The sequence below is a fragment of the Eupeodes corollae genome, chromosome 1, assembly GCF_945859685.1.
Source record: "Eupeodes corollae chromosome 1, idEupCoro1.1, whole genome shotgun sequence".
NCBI classification, from domain to species: domain Eukaryota; kingdom Metazoa; phylum Arthropoda; class Insecta; order Diptera; family Syrphidae; genus Eupeodes; species Eupeodes corollae.
The window spans coordinates 154834084-154856608 of NC_079147.1; the positions used below are offsets into that span (position 1 = coordinate 154834084).

The 22525-nt window shown below is 32.9% G+C and overlaps 3 protein-coding genes across 3 annotated transcripts in view; 1 reads left to right on the top strand and 2 right to left on the bottom strand.

The window, feature by feature from the left end:
• LOC129939430 (uncharacterized) overlaps window positions 1-22525 on the bottom strand; it is a 62813-nt gene that overhangs the window by 31501 nt on the left and 8787 nt on the right. The window lies entirely within an intron of this gene.
• Window positions 7584-8780, top strand: LOC129946078 (uncharacterized). The gene has a single exon (XM_056056108.1). The coding sequence runs from the start codon at window positions 7584-7586 to the stop codon at window positions 8778-8780; it is 1197 nt and encodes a 398-aa protein (XP_055912083.1).
• On the bottom strand, window positions 9439-11628 carry LOC129946087 (uncharacterized). The gene is made up of 2 exons (XM_056056120.1): window positions 11357-11628; window positions 9439-11284 (listed from the first exon to the last, which is right to left on the bottom strand). The coding sequence occupies exons 1-2, from the start codon at window positions 11626-11628 to the stop codon at window positions 9439-9441; spliced, it is 2118 nt and encodes a 705-aa protein (XP_055912095.1).

Genomic DNA, 22525 nt, shown 5'->3' on the forward strand with positions numbered 1-22525 from the left:
GGAGCGCGTGGCAAAGAGGTCGGCAGCCTTTGTAGGTAGTGTTTGAGTCGTGGTGGTTGTGTATGTCTTATCAGTATTGATGTTTTGGGGTTAGGAGCGCGTGCCAGTGTGAGTTATAGAAATGTGTAATTTGTAATTTGTGGTTTGTATTTTGTTTAATGGGTTTATATGTCTACATACATATGTGAGAAAAAAAAATGTATATTCTAGCAATGATTGCTTAAGTGTTTTTATTTTTAGAACAGCTCTGATATAGAGAACATTAATTGGGGGAAGTAGAAAAAATAATATGTTTTGGTGTGAAAGATTAAGGGAAGGAGAAACATTTTGTATCTGTGAATCTGGATGGTTGGACATAAAATTTACGGATGTAATATTCTATAATGACACATTAAAATTGATGCTACAGCCAGAATATGGAAGCGAATGCGTTTTGTTTCATATTAGAAATGGTGAGACCGTTTCGCCTATTCTGAGTTTTAAGTTGCAGTTTCAATCTATGCAACATGTACGGTTTAAACTTTTAGGTGAGAATATTAGTTTTCATAAAAAAAAGTAAAATGAAATGAATAAAACATAAAATTATATTATAGGAGGGGAGTTAACACTGATCGGAACGATTACACCTCATTCGAATGCTGTAAAGAGAAAAGAGGGTGAATATCCATCGCTTTGTCCATTTGGTGAGGTTGAATTACTTAATGAACCTCAAAAACTTAAAAAGAAAAAAGACAGTCATCGCATAAAAATAGAGACAGTTGAACGAGTTCATGACACATCATTTCAATCGAATGTATTTTAATATATACAAAATGAGATAAGAATAAAAGATGTGAGAAAGAGAGATGAATATAGATAGAATAAAAATTTTATAAAATTTAAAATTTGAGTGTAATGTTTATTAGTTTATGACAAACCTTTGGATAGCAAACATCTTTTTTTTAAAATGTTGTTTTACTCATCAGTCTTATGTCTGCTTTTAATTTGTCCTTCATTAATTGCTACTTTGCCATTACCTGTGGATATCAATTTGCAACAAGCAAACATAACTGACAATCTCTCTTTTTCATTGAGTTTACCTAATAATGATACTGTGCAGATAGGTTTATCGTTTCGTTTGTTAACCTTTACAAATGGTAAAAATTTGCTTAATACCACAACAACAACAACCGATACAACATCATTTCAAAATGATGCAGCAGTGACTTCAACAACAGCAAGAGCGGTGGTAAATACAATTTTGGAGGAGAAAAAAATAGTAACCGTAGAGGAAGCAATCGAGAGTTTTAGGCAAGACTTAATTAAAAAAGAAACTGAAATATCAGGAATTATACAAAGTAAGGATGTTTTTTATAGACATTTCAAGCTTGAGTTTGATGAAGATAAGGCACTAACTGTTCGATGTTCGTATGATAGCAATTATAATTTGCGCACTCTAAGCATTAAATGTTATGAGTATCATGAATATGAAACTGAGAGAGTATTAAGTAATGGAGAAGTTGAGGTCTTTATGAAGGAGGATCTCGCATACAAATCTGATGTCGAATTACTGAATTTCAAATCATTAAAACAATCATACCATATGAATATCTCTTAAGAAAAAAAAAATGTATAAGTGTATATATCAATAAAGATTTTTATTTAAAAAAAAATTACAAAAAGATGTGTCTTATTTATTAATTTTAGGTATAGGAATCCAAGAGTTGTGATCGTGTGAAAAGCCGAGCCATTTAACAAATAATCGATCTTTTTTTCTTTGAAGCACTTCCTGGACTAGATATGTATCGGGGAACTTAGTTTTCTGTAGTTCAAGCTCATAAAACCCTCCTTTAATGGGATGTCCTTGGTGATCTTCCAATAGGTACGTTATTGGATTTGAGTGTTGCACTTTGGCTATCTTAAAGATTTCTGTGGTCCAATTCGGTGTGTATCCTTTATCGAAAACATGTTTGTATTTACTAATTCTGACAAAATCCCCGGTTTTAAACTTTGGAGTAATATGTATTTTGATGTGATTATAGATCTTGGAGAGTAATATGTTTTCATTTGCAGCATTGACTTCAGATGGTTTCATATTTATCGTACGATGTTTGGAATTATTGTACGTTTTTGTTAGTTGTTCTATAATATCAATCCAACGATATGAACCATTTAAACTAAATTCTTTCCACATCCAAGTTTTCAAGGTACGATTAAATCGTTCAACAATGGAAGCTTTGAGAACACTAAATGTAGAGTAATGATTGATTTGAAACTTTTTCATAAGTTTTTTAAACGATGCATTGAAGAATTCTTTTCCATCATCTGTTTGTAAATTTTTTGGGTGACGACCTTTATTAAATATATCTTCCATAGCCTGAGTGACACTCGTTCCTGTTTTATTTTTAATAGGAGCCGTCCAAGCAAATTTAGAAAATGTATCAATAACTGTGAGAAGATATCGATAATTTTCGTTTTCGGGTGAATACACAACCATCTCGACTAGGTCGGCTTGCCATAAATCATCTAGACCCTTAATAATTACTCGTCTTTTTGGAAAATTCCTTCGAGCAGGCTTATGTAGTTCTTCAACAACGTTTCTCTGACTCATCTTTTTATTGAATGATAAAAACAAAGTATTTGTTCATGCATTTTATTAATTAAAATATTTCTATATAATAACTACAAGTTTAAGTCATACTATTTCAATCTTTTATACAAAGACATCAGTTTTTTTATTTTTAACAGTCTATTTTCAAGCATGTAACATACGCATGTATCTGGACCATTTTTACATAAGTTTGAAGACCATGGGCAGTTATCGAAATGACATCCATGTTTTGATGTTGTAGTAGATACATTCATAAATCTTTTCAAAAAGATTACACAATTCAAAAGCTCTTCATGATGTTCTTCTAGTATATTATGATGATTTGTTTTCAGAAACTGTAGAATTTCATCAAAAATTAATAAAAAATCTATGTTATACATAATGATTGAGTTCTCCACTCTGAGGAGATAGATTAAAGACTAAGGTTATATAATGATTGGTTTTAAGTTTTAATAACTAATAGAATTGTCTTCAATTTTATTTTCAGATTTTTTTTCCTTATTATCAATTGTGTCAAACAGTAGTTTCTCAAATTTGTCAACTACTCTATATTGGATGTATTCTTTAAGTTGTTCGTATGTTTCATCAACATATTTTTTGGTAGCAGTGTCTTCCTGTTCTTGTGGTTCTTGAACATTTTTTAACCGTTTAAATTGTGTGTTGTAATCTCCGCTTTCTGTTTTGAGGAATCCCTCTCCAGGTGGTCCAGGCAAACCTCGCTCTCCCTGTAAACCTGGTGGTCCCTGCTCTCCTTGTTTTCCTCTTGGTCCTCTTGGTGGGCTTCTATTTGAGAAACGACCAAATTTATCAACACTCATCTTTTTTTTTATTATTATTCGATAATATTGGCTTCTTTAAGTTCTTCAATGATTGAAATAATTTCGTTAGAGTGATTGTTGTGTCCAGCTTGTTGTGAACCAATAAGAAGTCTCAATCGATCTACTAGTTCATTGGGATTATCCCAAAATATATAGTCTTTTTTCAAATTTGATAATTGCATTATTCCACTTCCTGAAGGTATTTGTAGTGTTGAAGATGATGGCGACGGAGTATTAGAAGTATTTGTTGTTAATCCGAATAATTTACTTATGATTTTTTTATACTTATAACCTCTATTGCCGTGTACTTGTCTCTGTGAATTATGATCAATTCTATGAGCATTAGTGTCATGTAATATAGTCCTGTAGTTTTTTAAATCTTCATTGATGTAAACTTGATTATCAGGGTTTTTCTTAAATATATGTAAGCTCATATAACCCATTTGTTCCTTCGAAGGTTTTATTTTTAATTTCTATATCTTTTCCGATAAGGTTTAACTCACTATTACCGATGTACATTTTTCCATCTTTTGAATGTACACCATACGTTTTATCAAGGGTGTTGGAATTATTTAGAAATAAATCTATATATTTTTTAGGGGTGTCATGAAATTGTTTTTGTGACAAGCGTTCTGCAAAGCTACTATGGCTTGACTTGTTCTTTGTTCTTTTTGGAGTAGTATTACTATCAACGGAAAAAATTCTTGAATCATCATCATCATCAATAGAAGTTTTGAGGGTGGTGAATTCTTCATGAAAATGTTTCTTGTTATCATAATCATTTTCTTGTGATTGAGGATGTTCAAAATTGAGTTTTATTTTCTTTAAAGGACTATTTATAAGGTTATGTTGATCTTGTTTGATATTTGATTTTTTTACTAATTCGTTTAGTGGTTTTGTAAGAGGTTTAAGAGTTTCTTTAATTTGAGTTTCGTAAGCTTCCCTACCGATCTTAAGAGCTTTGTATTTTTTTCGTAGAGCATCTGTAGTTTTAATTAATTCCTTTGTAAGTTTTACATCTATATTCATCATAATGAAAACATTTATTTCTTCCTACAGAGGCAAGTTGTTAATTTGTTTCGAAGTTGTTGAAAGAATCGTTCAAAAAATTTTAAACTGAATTTGATATTGAGATTACTGATCTTAACTGAAGAATACTGGGTCTCAATCTGGGTGGAACTGCTTTTTACTGCTACTATCTGCTCACTGTACTGCTCTGTACTGTTCTCATAGAACATTTCTTTACATATGGTATTAAAGCAAAAGTGTTATTTGTTTTATAACTTAAGAAAACAGTCAAAGCCTTTTCTATAACGACCTTCATTCAAAGGACTATCCTTGTCAATTACCACAAATCCGTAATTTGTCTTCCAACATTCTGCACAAACTATTCTGAATGTATTAAATGTCATATCTGAATTAACATGATCATTATATATATGTTTTAGATTCATATCGTCCTGTTTGAAGATGATTAGTAAATTCGCATTGTCTCGAATTAAGTGTTTGGGTATTCTTGTATAAGTCTGGCATAAGTAAAAACTATCAATATGATGATGCCGTCCCATACTGAAGTAAACTCGAACTGTGTCTTGTTTTTCACAGGCAATATCGTCAAAAATAAATATAGAATTTGGTTTAGCCTCTTCGGGTGAAATAACATCACTGTTATTGGCAAAAGTGAAGAAACCCATATTTTTAATAGGTTTTATGGCTTTTCGTAAAAACTCATACTTTGGTTGATGTAAGGATTTAGAATATATATAGATATTTTCAAATTTTAATCCATTTGGATGTTGTAACAAACTCATCATGACATTTGTTTTTCCGCAATTTGAGGGACCAGTAATTAACCCTCTTATACTATGAGGGAATAGTTTACCATGTTTTTTTCTTTCAATATTGTTAGCCAGTTCCATATTTATTACTGGTAACTGGCATTGTTGTTTAACGAAACGCATATTAATTAAAACTAAATGATTTCCTATAAATGACAAGTTTATATTTTAAAAGTGTCATATGACATCCAACCATTCTTACGTTAAGATAATCATTTAAAATGATTGATTATTCCAAAAAATATATCAGTCGACGAAACATTGTGAAAGGAAAAGGTTTATTAAATACTTTAATAAACAAACTACCTCTTGAACTACATTTACCTGGTTATCAATACTGTGGACCTGGAACAAAACTCCGACAACGTCTAGCTCGAGGGGATCCGGGAATTAATTTACTTGATCAAGCGTGCAAGGAACACGATATATCTTATTCTAAATTTAAAAATACATCTGATCGACACATTGCCGATAGGGTTTTAACTGAAAAAGCTTGGCAACGAGTTAAATCCGGAGACGCTAGTTTAGGTGAAAAGGCAAACGCACTATTGGTTACCAATCTTTTGAAGGCAAAAACAAAATTCGGTATGGGTTGTTCTAAGAATAAAGACAAAAAGCCTAAGAAAAAAGCGAAAAATAAAAAAGAAAACGACAATAAGTCAAATTTAGATAAAAATGCTAAGCAACTCTCATTTAGAAAAATAATAACAGTTGTTGGAAATAATATTAAACGTAAAAAACCCTTCAATCTGGAAAAGGCAATCCAAATAGCCATATCATCTGCTAAGAAAACAGTAAGAAAAAACAGTAATAACATTAAGACACCCAGAGTTATTTCTGTACCGAAAATTGGTGGTGTAATTCCATTTCTTGTACCGTTGTTTGCTGGACTTTCAGCTCTTGGAGCTTTAACGGGAGGTGCTGCAGGCGTAGCAAAAGCTGTCAACGATATTAGCATTGCTAAAAAAGATTTAGAGGAGAAAAAGCGTCATAATCAACAAATGGAATCCGTTGCAGTAGGCCAGGGCTTATACCTTAAACCTTATAGAAAAGGGTTTGGACTTTATTTAAATCCACAGCCAAAAAACTTCTAAGTTCGCTGCCCAATCGTGCATTAAATGAAATAGATTTGAGAAATTTTGCAAGGAAATTCATTCCGAATTTTCGAGGAGTTTTCATGAGAGATAATTTACCAAAAACTAAACCTTTGAAAAACGAATGTGGAATTGTAAATCTAGACTCATCAATTGGTCCTGGAACACACTGGGTAGCGTTTTATAAAAAAGGCAACCGAATTGAATATTTTGATAGTTTTGGAAATCTTCAACCTCCTATTGAAATTATTAATTATTTGGGTGAAAAAATTAATTATAATTATACAAAATACCAAGGTTATGACTCTTTTAACTGTGGTCATTTATGTTTAAGATTTTTATATGAATGTTATTTTCAATAAATAAAGAGTTTTATATACAATGGCTTTCATTATGTTTTTCATCACCATGGCAATGACACTTACACTGAGCGGGAGAACTTCCCTTCTATCAGCTGAATATTTTCCACCGCTGAACTTGGATAAAGACTATGTTTGTGGATTGATTGATTTTCACACGTACAACTCTATACCGAATGTTGATGCGAATAATAATTTGTTTCATGTGGGCGAATATGAAATTGAAATCCCAATAGGATCGTATGAAATTGATGCTATTGCAGAATATATATCCGAAGAATTATTATTGCGAAATTCCTCCATTATTATTGAAATAGAAGCAAATAATAACACAATGGAATGTCAAATCCAATGCAACGAGAACATATATTTCAACAAGAACAGAACCATAGGAAAATTATTGGGTTTCAGTAAACGTGTTCTAGAAGGTAAAAAAACTCATTTGTCAGATTTACCTGTTGACATAAACAAGGTAAATGTAATACGAGTCGAGTGTAATATAATTACTGGCTCTTACTTTAATAATACTCCTATGCATACAATACATGAATTCTCACCAGAAACAGGGTCAGGGTATAAAATCATTGAAGTTCCAAAAAATGTCATCTATCTACCTGTGAATGTCAAACGAATAAGTACTATAACATTAAAACTTGTGGACCAGAACGGAGACTTAATAAATTTTAGAGGAGAAAGAATAACTGTTCGATTACATCTAACCCCAATATTAGAATAATGATAATCTACAATAATTATTTAACAGATATCAAAGGTAACCATTTAACTAGTTCTTCCCAAACATCAACACTGTCAACACCTAAGTTATCACCTGAAAATAAAGCCTATCTTCTGTCACTGGGATTCAAATTAAAATAATTTACAATATGAACGATATATTAAATATTACTCAAGGACCCATCTTTGATAATAGCATATCTAAGTTTGAGTACCATTGTTACTCACCATTTCTTCAGTCCTTCAATCCGAGTGATGAAATACGTATTCCCATACAACAACAAGACTTATGTATATTACCTAGTGAAAGCTATATTTATGTAGAAGGGAGTCTAACAAAAGCAGATGGAACTGTTTCAGCAGGAAAATTAACTAATAATGCAATGGCTTTTCTTTTTGAAGAAATACAATATGAACTGAATGGAGTAAACATTGACAACAATAAAAACGTGGGAATAACATCGACCTTAAAAAATTATATTTCTTTAAACGCAAATGAAAGTAAGAGCTTGGAAAATGGATCATGGACTGGGGGTAGCAGTTTTTCTCTTGCATCGGGTACTTTTAATTTTTGTATAAAATTAAAATATCTGTTAGGATTTGCTGAAGATTATAAAAAGATCATAACAAATGCAAGACATGAATTGATTTTAATTCGTACTCGATCGAATGAGAATGCTTATTTTTCTAAAGACAACGAAGAATTAAAACTTTCGATTTTTAAACTGCAGTGGAGAGTACCACACATTACCTTATCTGATTCGAATAAACTTACATTATTGAAACAAATACAATCAAATCCAATTCAAATTCATTTTCGAAATTGGGAAATGTACGAATATCCAACACTACCAACCACCACTGATCATGTATGGACAGTTAAAACTTCAAGTCAGCTTGAGAAACCAAGATATATTACCATTGCTCTACAAACTGATAGAAAAAATCAACGAAATAAAGATGCTAGCATATTTGATCATTGTGATGTGAGCAATGTAAAAGTACATTTAAATTCCGAATCTTACCCTCGCGAAGATTTAAATGTTAAATATAAACTGGATCGATATGCTATTCTCTATGAAATGTATAGTAAATTTCAACAATCGTATTATCAACAACAATCAAATCCACTTTTATCGCGACAAGAGTTTAAAGATATCGCCCCAATTCTGGTTATTGATTGTTCTCATCAAAATGAGTCAATCAAAACGGGTCCTGTGGATGTAAAAATTGAACTTAAAACATTAACTTCGATTCCTGCTTCAACAACTATGTATTGTTTAATACTTCATGATCGCATAATCGAGTACAATCCATTGACTGGAGAAGTTAACAAACTTATTTAAATTGGTGTCATAATCTATATTTTTTTAGTAGAAAAAGTGCATTTGCTTAGAACAGATCTAAACATGGATACCTGTTTTGTAGACTTTCAAGGTTTTAGAGGAGTCAACAATGAGTTTATCTTAAAGGAAATGGCTGTACTTTTTAATGGATATCACCAACATTTCATACTCACTCCACCATTTCACTCTAACTTTCTTCCGTCACACCTCAAAAGACAAGCTCATTGGTTGCGTGAGTATCATCATGGTTTTACCTGGGATGGAGGAGATACAGATTTTTGCAAAGTTAAGTCATATCTTCGAAAAAAAATTAAAAATGTTGTTTACGTCAAGGGTAGAGAAAAGAAACATTGGCTACAAAAACTTATTAATAACGAAAATGTTGAAGTCATTAACCTTGAAGATCTTAACTATAAGTGTCCTAATTTAAAAGAACTAAAAAGAATTTATCCGGATATAACTTTGAAATGTTGGTATCATGGAAAAATATGTGCACTCCAGAATGTTTATCTTTTGAGCAGATACATTAAAGAAGCTAAAAATTGTAATTAATATTTTCAAATAAAACAAAAAAAAAAAACTTTTGCTTAAAATTTTAAATTATTTTTTTTATTTTAATATTTACATAAAGTGCGACTTTTTATTACTATAATGATTATTATAATGATGATGAAGGTGGGCTGGGCTTTTTCCTTTTATATCCGTACGGCAGAGAACTGTGATCGTCGAAAAATTGACGTTTTTCAGCTCTTGGTTTATATGTTTTGACTTCTTCTACAGTAACTACCTGATGTTCTATGGTACGTCGTATATTTTTAGATTTTATGACAATACTTTCTTCAGAATCTTCTTGTATAGAAGAATTTAAAACCGCTTCTTTTATTGAATCGAAATTAATTTTTTGGGAAGATTCATAATTGAGGAAGATACCCTTCACTTTACAGACAGTGTGTTCTTTTTTATCCTTTGTGCTGTATACTTTGTAAGAATAATTTTTTGGTCCACCACTTACAAATTCGGTAATGTAACTTCCTTGACCATAGCAATCCAGTTCGTTTGTCATATCACCGATAAAGTCTCCAGTAGGTGGATCGAATTCTCCTTGACGACAAACATAAATAACGGAATCAGTGTCGTAGTACAAAACTCTTTCCTGAAGTTTTTCTAAGTAGCTATATAATTTCAGGCGAGCTTGAGTTGTGGTATATGCGGCAATAGAAACATTAACAGTTGATAGAGTTTCAACTGCTTCTTCTTTCATTTCGAAGCTTATCACAATATTGTTTTCATTAATTGGTAGAATTTGTGAAACTTCTATAGATGGATGAGTAAGCAAATTAAACAAATCTGAAGGATTATTAATAATACAGGTTTTTTGTTGATTTTCTCTTTGTCCAAATTTACCCCAAAAAGAATTTAAAATCAGCTTGGCAAGTGATCTCTTGCCAGGATTATCTGTTATTTCGGAGTATTCTAACTTGATTTTTTCCTTCTCGAGAAAATCCGTAATATATTTGTTTTTATCCTCTTCAGATAAACATATATTTGGCCAACCTGAAGCTTCTTGCTTTATTTTAAGGTATTTATTCATCATCGAGGTAAATAATCCTTCAGTACCTGCAGTAGGGTTATATTGGATTACATCGTATTCCCAAATTTCCATTATAGTTAGTAGCTTATAACCCATTTCAATAGCTTTTACTACTTCGTCAATCACCCATGTTCCTAACAAGGCCCTCTGATCATCAGAATGGGTACAAACTCTTTCCTTAGTTTTCTCACTGCTGCAGGTTCTACACAATGAAAACATTAGTTTATTGTTCTGTTTTTGGGGTAAGACAGGGTGAAATAAGTTTTCTGGTGGTAGAATTTTACATTTAATGAGTCCATTGATACCATCAAGTTGCATATTAGAGCAAATATCATCATTACTTGTATGAACTTTTGGATGTCCTACTGGAAACTTCCCATTTTTACATACCCAGGGGTATAGTGAACATACATCAATGTATTTTATTTGCTCACCTTCCTTACACTTGTAGTAATTAAATGTATTCCCAGTTCTTCCTCCAAAGAAACCATCTCGTGGATTTAACGGGGCATTCTGTACAAGTGGGTGATTGTTTATGAAATTTAACTCTTCATCTTTTAGAAAACTAAGTTGGGTCTCAAATTCATAACTCCACTTTTCGATCACTTCATAATTAAACGATCTCAAACGTGCTGTTTTGGCCAACGTTCTCTCGTATCTGTAATTCAACGTATCGTGTTGTTCTTTATCAGATAGAGGTTCGTCTCGTTTATGTTTAAGACAAGCAGGATGACCGTGATAGTAGCAACCATGAAACTCAAAAACTTGTTTATTTTCTTCGCAGAAACCATCGACTTTAACTCCGTTAATTATGGCTTCACGTCCTTTAGCAGCATGTTTTATGTTGATTTTTCGACTTTGCTCTTCCAAAATCAACCACTTAATTGCTTCCGTTGACTGATTATCGACGCACCTGATATTGAGAAAAAACACATTTGTTTTAACATTTATTTTAGATATTGTATTCATTTAAATAACAATTTACCTGTATCCATTTTTGGGTATTAACCCAATAGTGTTCGACTGTAGAAAATTTCTTCGGTACACCAGATTGCATGAAGAAGCTATAGTCGTAGCTTCTAAGAATGGCTCAATATTACTTTCAATGAGAAAAAAACGTCTGAACTTTAGACAAGCCTCAGTCAGGATATTGACATCACTGATGCAATACTCCAAAAGTTCACGTTGGAGTTCAAAAATGTCGTTTTTATGTTCTCCGTACCATTTTAGAAATACTTCAAGTTCTTCTGTTTTCATAGTATTCGGACTGTAGAATTCTAAGGCTGGTAACTTCCCGACATAGTTTCTATTTCCTCTTGTATTGAACAAATGAGGAAAATATCCTTTTTTCAATTCCGACGATAGCTGGAAGGTTTTCGGTAGCTTAGAGAGAGCCATCGGGAAATAATTTAAGGAATCTATAAACTTAATATTTCCTATTATCATTAATATTATTTTACTGCCTCGCATGATTAATTCCGGACTTAAATTTGTTTCATTCAGTATATAATTTAATATAAATTGATGGTCATAAGATTGTCCGTTATGTGCTAATACAATGACGTTTTTAAATTTTTGTCGAACATTCAGAATATGTTTTAAGAATTTTGGGATAATGTTTCCTTCTTCTTCTTCTTCAGATTCCTGAACAACGTTCAATGAATGCCCGCACTTATTACAAAAGGCCAAATTCGGGATATCAAAACATTCATAACACTTTTGCCTAAAAACGCACAAATTAGGCTCATGTATTTTCACCTGAGTATTATAAGTATCATCTGCAATAGATATGATTTTTTCACCGATAACTCTCTCTTGACGACTCTCTAAATCATAAAAAATGTAAAGAGTGTCTTTACAACTAGGTAATCTACTATCGGGAAGTATATAGCACAAATGATCTGCTTCCACGTGCTTCCTACATAATTTACAGTAGTATTCGCCACAGATATGAGTTCGATTGCCACTATATGTTTTTAAACATAGTATGCATCTTTTGACTTGTTCACAAATATTGTTTCCTTTTGAGTTGCCTGCCTTGTGTTTGTCGAAACAGTTTTTCCCTCTAAAATTTCGATTACAATCTACACAATTAATTTCTTTTGCAATTTTCGGGCACGGAGGTGTGTTTTGACATTGTGGACATGTTTTATGACACCTATGTTTGCTCTTCATATTGTAGGGTTCATGGCAATCTTCGCAATAATAACTGCAACAAAATGCAGCAGTTAAGGACGTTATTAAATTGAAGTGATTATTATGGTAGATTAAATTGATTTTTTTTTCTCATCATTATCACCTTCAAATATGATATCACGCCCTTTTGTTCCGTGGTTATACACCGTTATTTTGTATTCCTTTAAATGTTGTTGGAATATTTTTAATTCTGGAATGCCACACCCTTCAGGGGGTATATTTATGTGTGCCTCATTAATTAGTTTTAAGGCATTCTTTGTCTGAATTTTCCCAATATCTCTTCTTATTGCGTTTTTGTTTAACACACTTTCTTTATTGGCATATACTTTGCCAACGACTAGCGCTCGAGGCAAGCACAAGTTATCCGTATTGTGTACAGATACAATACCCTTTCTTTTGGAGCATTCCTTTTCAAAGGTGTTATGGATGATAGATCTTTTTCTTCCAGAACCTGAAGGGAGCTTCACAGATGTTATGCTTAGATTAAAATCATCAGTGCTCAGACCTGTAGAATTACTTTGGAAGATTCTACTGACCATCTCCCAAATGTCGCTAAATTTAATGGCCGAACAGTCTTTAAAGTTGATCCAACCGCTACCCCGTTCGGTGGAAAAACTCTTTCCGCTAAAAGTTATTCCCACTTTATCAAGGGGATCCAGATCTTTCAAAGCATGTTTGAACATGCCGTTCAAACCTTCCCTTATCCAGGAAGTAGGCTCCTTATTTTCAGGAACAGGTTTTATTTTGAACTGGATTTTTCTTCCGTTCAAACCAAACCTTTTAATCCTCGTCACCATTTCGTCTATTATTTCAAATCGCTATATACAAATGGGTGAAAAAGAAAAGAGTGAAAGTTAACAAAAAAACCTTAATTGCTTGAAATAGAAGCGAGTAATAACAAAATATTCTCTTTCTTTCTCAATCCTTCGAAACAAACAAACAAGCAGGTATAGAAAAAAAAACTTTTAAAAATTTGTATTTAATTTTTTTTTTTATTTTTTAATAACAAAAAACCTTTTTTTTTTTTTTTAATACAAAGAGTTGTAAAATAAACTCTTCTGTGACTGCACAAAGTTATTCATTACCTCCTCCTCGTCTTTTTTATGATTGTTGTTGGTGTTGTTATTATAGTTGTTGTTGTTACTGCTGCTGCTACTGCTTTCATTGATACTGTTGTTGTTGTTGATATTGCTGTCATCGCTGGTGCTACTTTCTTTTTCATGAAAGTCTATCTCGAATGTTGCTTCGTGAGGAGCTACGACCTCCAAACAAAGTTTAGGCAGCTCCCGTATTTCCTCATCACCGAAGGACTCTGCACACCTTTTTGGTAAGAAGACGTAACAGTCATTGAGTTCCAGACACAGCTGCTGTCCGTAGCGCGTGGTGCACTTCTTGGCACCCACAATCGCATATTTTTTTTTTAATGTCAGCTTCTTCATGCTGACCAATTGCTTGCTCACGATCCTGGAGTTCGCTTTTATTTTGTTTAAAATTGAAGACATTTTGTTTTTAATTTTTTTTAAATTTTTTTTAAGATTTACCACTTGCTATTCTCTACTTTGTCAAGAGTGACTGAATTCAATAGTTGAATATGCCCTGATTTTATACTTACGAAAAAAGTATAGACATTGAGCTTAATGTCTATATGTGTTTTTTTTTTTTGATAAAATGTTACTTTACCAATTTTTTTTTAAGTCAAATGGATATTTGATTGCTACATTTGAAATTCTTTTAATTATTTCAAACCTCAATAATTCTGATAAAAACAGATAAAGTCAATATTTTATGAAACCACTTAGAACAAAATATAGAACGAATGAGCTTCCCACAAAAAAAAAAAAAAAAAAAAAACAATATAATTCCCATGTATAATTGTTTTTTCTTTTTACATTCTTTAAAGTATTCTAATTCACAGTATTTCTGATAAAAACAAAATAAAGACACATGTTCAATATTTGTCTTTTTGTATTATAATTATTTTCTTTAATCTGTGAAATTCCCATACATATTTTTATGAAACCACAATTTCTATTTACGACAAAAATATAGAACATTTGCGCATCTTATCTGTGAAATTCCCATACATATTTTTATGAAACCACAGTTTCTATTTATGACAAAATATAGAACAGCTGCGCGTTCGAAAAAATATGTTTTCATCGGACATTAGATTTTGTTTCTTTTTTTTTTACATTCTTTAAGTATTCTTACTAGAAAAAAAAAGAATGGAAGACTATATATGTATGTAGGCATATAAACCCATTAAACAAAATACAAACCACAAATTACAATGAATCATAAAAAACATATTGTGATAACACCATTACACATTTCTATAACTCACACTGGCACGCGCTCCTAACCCCAAAACATCAATACTGATAAGACATACACAACCACCACGACTCAAACACTACCTACAAAGGCTGCCGACCTCTTTGCCACGCGCTCCTAACCACAAAAAATTCCCAGACTAGAGTGCCCCCTTTCCTACTCCTATGGCTAGTTCAGACATTTTTCAAATTTGAAGTTTCTGACTGAATTGCGAAATTAGAGGCTAAGTTTTCAGCACCATATTATTTCCAAGAAATTTTGCCAAGATCAAACAAGTGTGCGTCCTCAATACTTTTATGAATTTCATATTTAAGGTCTTGAATTGGTTGTGCGGAACAATGGTTTATACCTTATCTTTCACGGAAAAAAAAAACAAAAGTTTATGACACGGCCAGGAAACTTTTCTAGCTTTGTGATAGTATCGAAGTCATCAATAGCTTCCAACTCAGAACACAAAAATCGCGTTGTTTTTAATTGATAAATGTCAATAGATAACAGCTGCAAAAATGACAGCTGCCAAAATAGGGGGATATTCAAAATTAAACCACGTTTTCGAAAATTATGATTATGTTTTTTTTTACAAAAACGATGTTTGACACTTCCTACTTTATTTGGAGGTCTATCTCCCATCCGTTTCATAAATAATATTTATCCAAATATTACTGTTTCTTAAATCAACAATATAACTTAATTTCCTAAAATCGTATGTGTAATTGTACTTTTTGTTTAATAAACATTTATTTATAAAAGCAAATGAAGATAAAATAAAAACAAATCCACACACCACACATTTAACACTTAGCCACTAATAAGATTCTATTTATGGGATCAATGTCAAAAACAAATAAATAAATCCGTTTGGATGGGGTTGGGGTTAGGTTAAGCAGTTTAGGCATAAAGTGTGTACATACCTTAAAAATTTAATTTCTATGAATGGTTTATTAGTTAGCAAAAAAAAACATTATGTACCTTGCGTTCTTATTTTATAATTAATTAATTACGTAAGTTCCAACTAATCGTTATCATAAGTCTAAGTAAGAGTAAGAGTTTTATACTACTTCAGAGAACATGAATCTAAGACCAAATGAAGTCATTAAATTGAATCGAGTGTTAAACGCATTTATTATATTTATGAGAATACAACAAGAAATATTTATATACCAACAACAACAATAAATAGCTTTGCCATGAACTAAACTTGAAGGTAATTAAACCCAATTGCTTTTATTTATGGTATGAGAAACAAGTTCACTTTAATTTATGTATAATGTTGCATGTGTTATAAATGAAAATAGAATAAAAAGAGGAAAAACAGACTTAATCTTTAATGTTTTAGCTTTTTGGGGTGGTTTTGAGAACCTCTTGAGATTTTTTATGTTTGTGAGACTTGTTTTTTTTTACTTTTTTGGGTAAAAAAGAAGTTTATTCAATATTTTAACGTTTAAACATGTAAGAAGATTAGGAAAATTTGGCATAGGGATTTTTTTTTAGATTCGACTTAAAAGCTGGCATCTGTTTGTCTCAGAATACTGGGAAATGCTTGACCAAAAAGTCCACAACTTTGCATACCAGTTTCTAAGAAGTGGAAGCTACAAAATTGCTTCAGTCACATGTCACTATATTCACCAGGTCCAGGATTGGGCGTTTCTTTTCAGGTGGCATAGAATCTTCATATTTTAATATCAAGTGTTGTTGTTAGGAAGACTTCTTGTATTTAAGAGCAATGAAATTTGATGGCATTCCTTAGCATATCAGAGAATGCCAAATACTACATCGATTAATTGACGCGAAAACTCTCAGTCGTAGTTCCTATCTACAAGCGCTAACAAGGCACCAGTAAGGCCATATCATTAGGAAGTACATACGAGTAGCTATCAGCCACCAATGAAAAAGAATCCGTGGTACACCGGTTCTATAAAACTGCAAAACAAATGCCATCAGACTCTACGAAACAGAAGAAAAAATCTAATCACCATAGCACAGGAAATTGGAGAGAAGTGTTGGAGAAGTATTTTCAGCAGCTCAGTCAATAAAGACAAGTATCAGCGCCCAGCATTAAAGAGGTTAAAAAAGCCATCCACAAGTTTAGATGGATGGCCTACCTGATGAATTCTTCAAATTTGGAGGTAATGTTCTAGGAGCGTAAATGCACCTGTTTATCAGACAATTTTGGGACGATGGAAGTTTGCTCGATGACTGGTCACAAAGGAAAATATGCCCAATCTACAAAAAAGGCGAACGTATGTCCTGTTAAAATTACAGAAGCAAATCGCTGATGAATGTTGCCTAGAAGATTATAGCCAACGTACTTTGAGAGCATCTTAAACCTTTCTTCAACACACCAGCGTGACTGAAGACCAGGCAGATCAATAGTAGACCAAATATTCAAACTAAAAGAAACCAAATAATTTCAAGCGAAACCCACCATCTTTCCATCGATTTTAAAGCCGAATATGATAGCATACCACAACTGCTTTGCTATTGTGGAAGACATCGTCATCATTAGTTGTTCTAAACGAGTTGTTCTGGAACCATTCACGGGTCACAGCTAGATAAACAGCCGAAACTAGTAAATTGGGACAAAACATAGCAAATGGTATCAACAAATAAAGCCTCATTTCCACAAAGCCACTTTCGAAAGAAAAATCTTTCGGAGGATATTTGATCCTATATGCGAAGAAGGCGAATGGAGTAGAAAATCCAGTCGTAAATTGTACGAGCTCTATCAAGATATGGACGCAGTCTAAAACGCGCCAACTATACTGAACACCGCTCCAGCCAAGAAAATCTTTGAATACTAGTCTCCAGGTTCTAGGGGATAAGGAAGACCGAACCTCTGCTATAGAGACAGTGCTATTATTGACGCAAGAGCGCTTAGTGTCGATGGTTGGAGGGAGCTTGTAAAATAAGTGATGGAAGCACAAAATAGCTCAAGCTGAGATCTTAAATGGATTGGGAGCGGGGTAAATAAGTCAGTAAATTTTGGTGAAGTTAAGCAGTGTTCACTTGAGCGCCACCAACGAACGACGAATTAATTACAAAATGTGAGTTTATATACGTTTGAAGACATATTTCCACACAAATTCTTAAAAAAACGATAGCGATTTATAGTTTCTATTTGATTTTTAAAGCATACTTCTACTTTTCAACATCATAAAAAACAAAGTTATTCGTCGCGAATAAAATTGTAATTGATACGAACTGTCAAACTTTATTCGCGTTCCACATTATCCACTCTCGCAACGAATAAAATAATCGCGCGTACTTACCCTAAAATAATCATTCTTGTTCATTCATTCGCGACGAATTAAAAACTCTCATGTGAAAGAAATGTCAAAATCGTTGAATATTCGTTCATTCGTTGGTCGTTTGTCGTGCTCATGTGAATAGTGCTTTAGATCATAAATTGAATTCGAATAATATTTAAGATTCTTCATTCTTTATAAGAAAAATTGTTTATCAAATAATTTTGTTAATCATTTACTCAATTTCCAAAGGTAAGTTAGTGTACAAAAGACTAACGCATTTGACGGATTGTGTTAAAGACTGGCATGTCAAAAGTATTGCCTTAACTGGATTTTTCTAAAAATGCTCATTTATTTAGAAATGACAGTTCTGATTCTGAAGAGAACATTTTCTACAGTCTACACACACTTAAATGTCATTCCTGACAGATGTCACTTTTTAAATATTAATTACTAAAAAATACACCCGGAGAGAGGTATCGAAACAATGCCAAGAGTTCACAAATAGTGAACACACATTTTCGTAAAACAATTATTGAATCATTTGCTGACTTTGTCACCTTTCATATTATTGAATGAACGTCAGTCTTCCACCAGCTCAATACGAACGGAAGTTTCTAACATTGCAAATATTTATGAGTAAGGCATATCATTTTTAAGCTTGACTTTCATATTCTTGGAATCTTGTATATCACGAGTTAAAACCTAAACCAAACTTTTGCTAAAAGACTTAACGACGTCATTTCCTATTTCCTCTGAATTTGTAATGTGTTTTTTTTTTATTTTAAGGCTACCAATGTCAACCTACGTTACCAAAACTTCTCCGGTTTGCCAATCTTGAGTGTAGGTATATGGAAATAAAGTATGTTTGTCCTTTCGAGTGCTTAAAGTGTTGATATAATGTTTATGGTCATACATTTTTAAAAATTTAATTTGGTCATTACCCTACAAAAAAAAGAAGCATGTACATTCATCAACTTAATTTAAAACCATTACGTAACAGAATTAATCTCAAACATCATGAAGCCTTTTATAAAACTCTAAAAAATCTCTCAACCTCGTCAAGCTCATGATGTACACCATTCCTTAAAAGTAGTAAAGTACGAATAATGTTGACCCATATTTAATTATAAATCATTCAGTAAATCGACAACACTATAATAATTCAAAATGCATGACGATGTGCGCAGCCAAACCAACAAACGACGACATTATAATGACCAAACCATCAACAAAGGCGACGACGACGCCAAGACGACGACCGCTAAGAGCGATGGTGACTTCTACGACTCCGCCTGAGCTGCTAACGCGACTTCAATTTCAACAACAATATGACGAGATACTTTTTTAATAAGAAGCCTGTTCCTCTCTCTCTTATGATCATCGTCTTTATGGCGAGACAGTGTAATAAAAAACTTCGTAAAAGGTAGATACACCTTGAATGACAACAAACCATAAGTATTTATAAGTTATAGGTAAGGTAGGTAGGTTTGGTAGCTCAAGCTACATAATGAATAGATTGTGAAAAGTATTAACTTTGTTCTAAGTTTTGTTTTTGTTGAAATAGTTTAAATCTTTATTCTATATGGGTTAGGTTCGAGATATAAAGTGACTTGCTCTCTTTCAGTATGACAAGAGAATATACTTTGATGTGGCTTTCTTTGGTCAAGTAATTTTTAACCGGTTTGTCAAAATCAGTTGAAGCAATGATTATGGTATCATTAATGAATAGTTGAGGAGGTATGGTTGATAAAGATTGAAATGATAAAGAGGTACATCATATGTTAAGACTAAAACGAAAAATCGTAGTTTTTGCTTGACAGCAAGGAGAGAAGCTGTTAAATAAAAATTGTTTGAAAGTCTTTATAAGTTTATAAGTTGCAGGAATACATGTTATCCTGTCTTCACTTCAACAGAACCTTTACCGTTATCTTTCCTAACAGGAACGAATGGGAAGACAATGTTCCACACATGACTGAGTCGTCAATGCATGTCCTCAAATATTTTATGAATTTCATCTTTAAAGTCTTAAGTTGATTTCGAAGCATTAATATTGACTTTATCTTTCAGCTTCAAAAGTGACATCTGCCCATTTAGCGGCTAATTCCATATGAAACCTCTTATTATTAAAACCTATACTTAAATTATGATAAGATTCCATAATTGACTCCCTGAGGTACCACAAATAATACTTACGACAAACGTTAGATCTATCAAATACACAGCTTTCAAAACACAAAGCAGAGCTGACGTGACAGCCCATCAAGAAATGTGGTGGGATAGACCAGGCAATAGAAAGATAGTATAAGATATGATTTCTATGATGGGAAGTGTTTACTGAATGGGAAGAAGTGTATTTTCGGAACTCGATTTCCTGTCAGAGGAATAATTAGACAAAGAGCTTTTTTGGAATGTCAGCGAGTCAACGAGTGAGAATCCTCATAGAAACCAAATTCCATAAGTTTAGCCTTATCAACGGCCATGTCCATACGGAAGAAGAGAATGAATCTATAAAGGAAGAGGTCCTTACCAAAACTTTAACGATGTAACGATACTGCTGGCAGATTTGAATGTCAAAATTGGTAAGGTAGTCATCTTTAGTAAGTCAATTGAAAGACACATCCTACACGCCATCACGTCTGAAAATGGACTTTAAGCTTTTCGACTTCGTAGCCAAGAAGACTATGATGCACTAGATTTCTCAGATATCCACAAGAGCGACGGTGGTCCCGGATAATTGCACCTACAACGATATTGATCATATTGCTATCGACGGAAGACATTCCTCTAGAAAACTTTTTACTCGTACGTAGAGATCACCCAAACTAGATTCAGATCGCTTCAGATTTCACTCAGATCACTGATGTGCGTGAGAATATTCATGGAAGAGCTCAGGCGGACAACAACGACGAGAAGAAAATATAATGTTGGACGACAGGTTGTGCTATCAAAGGAGGACAAGGGCCGTCCGCCAGTTCTACGTCGACAAGAGATGGGTTAAAACCGTTTGCTCAGAATAATGAGTAGGATGAAGTCCTGGATATTCAGAGATGTTTTAGAAGGAAACACGTGGAAGGACTAGAAAAGGAGTTGATGCTTAAAGTTTTGAGTGACTATTTAAACTATCTCCTTAACGGTGATGAATATGAGGGATCATTGCAGAATCAATAAATCCATCCATATATTATTTGAACGTCTGAAGTTATTTACTGGCGATTGGCACTTAGCAGACATGAAAAATCTACCATCGACTAAATCGTCACTCTACGCTCAAAAATACAACATCTATACACATCACCTCTTCATCGACATTAAAGCAGTCATTGACAGTGTCAAATGGGATGAGTTATACCGTGCCAGGTCGAGTTTTAGTATTCCTGCCAAGCTGATGGGCTTTATCAGAATGACATTGGAGAATGGTCGCTGGTTTGTCAAAATTGGTAGAGGCTCAGCAGATTCAAAACCACCAGACAATTATGACAAGGATTTCCATGGCAGACGTGATCAAAATAAGACGTGATAGGTATAAGTTCGAGGTGGTCTACGTTGGACTTGACGGAGACGATACAACCATGAACTGAATGAGTTGTACAGTGATAAGACGGTAAGCATGTAGAACTAATAAATATCAAAGCTCCAGCTTGAAAAGTAACAAACGCCTAATCGGACGGAACAAGAAGAAGAGGCAGGCATCATCTAAGGTGCAGCGACCAAGTTGAGGCCGATACACGGTGACTTAGTATTTAAAACTGGAGACAGCAAGCTTGAGATGGAGTAAGCTGATGGAATCTATTTCGTTGGGAATAGGGGAACCCGTTCTGTAGCGCCAGCTAATAAAAAGTAAGTAAGTTGTATGTATTAAATTGTTCGTTATTTTTATATTTAGTAAAAATATTTGCTAATGGTTTTACTTTCTTATTATTTAATTTTGAATCAAACTCAGACGTAAGTTTTCAATTGAAATTGCGACACACAATCAATGAAACCGCTACCTTATTTCTAGATCAGAATTACCGGAAGTTTTAAGTTAAATACCCTCATTCACATATCTCGAAATTAAAAAACACAATAGTAAATTTGTTTGTGTGCTCGATTCAGCAGAAAATTAAAAAACACAACCCAGCCTTCCGAACTATGATGTTAAATAATTTATATGATTTGTAGAGATATTCAAGTATAGATACAACTTTTCTGTTTTAAAATATGTACAGAAGTAAAATTTAAAATCTCGATTAAAATAAAAAAAAAAAAACAAAAATAAAAACTCTTTTGATCCAAAGAAGCATGAAGAAAAATTAATTCGAAAATTGTAAAAAAATAAAACAATTTTACGGAAATACGTCACACTATGAGTCAATTAATGTACGAAAATAGAATTT

What these genes read in the sequence shown, in the direction of transcription:
- LOC129946078 (XM_056056108.1), top strand. Translation starts at nt 7,584, where the DNA reads ATGAACGATATATTAAATATTACTCAAGGACCCATCTTTGATAATAGC.
- LOC129946087 (XM_056056120.1), bottom strand. Translation starts at nt 11,628, where the DNA reads ATGAAAACAGAAGAACTTGAAGTATTTCTAAAATGGTACGGAGAACAT. An exon ending in ATACCCAAAAATGGATACAG is followed by an intron (nt 11,285 to 11,356) that starts GTAAATTGTTAT and finishes TCTCAATATCAG; the next exon opens with GTGCGTCGATAATCAGTCAA.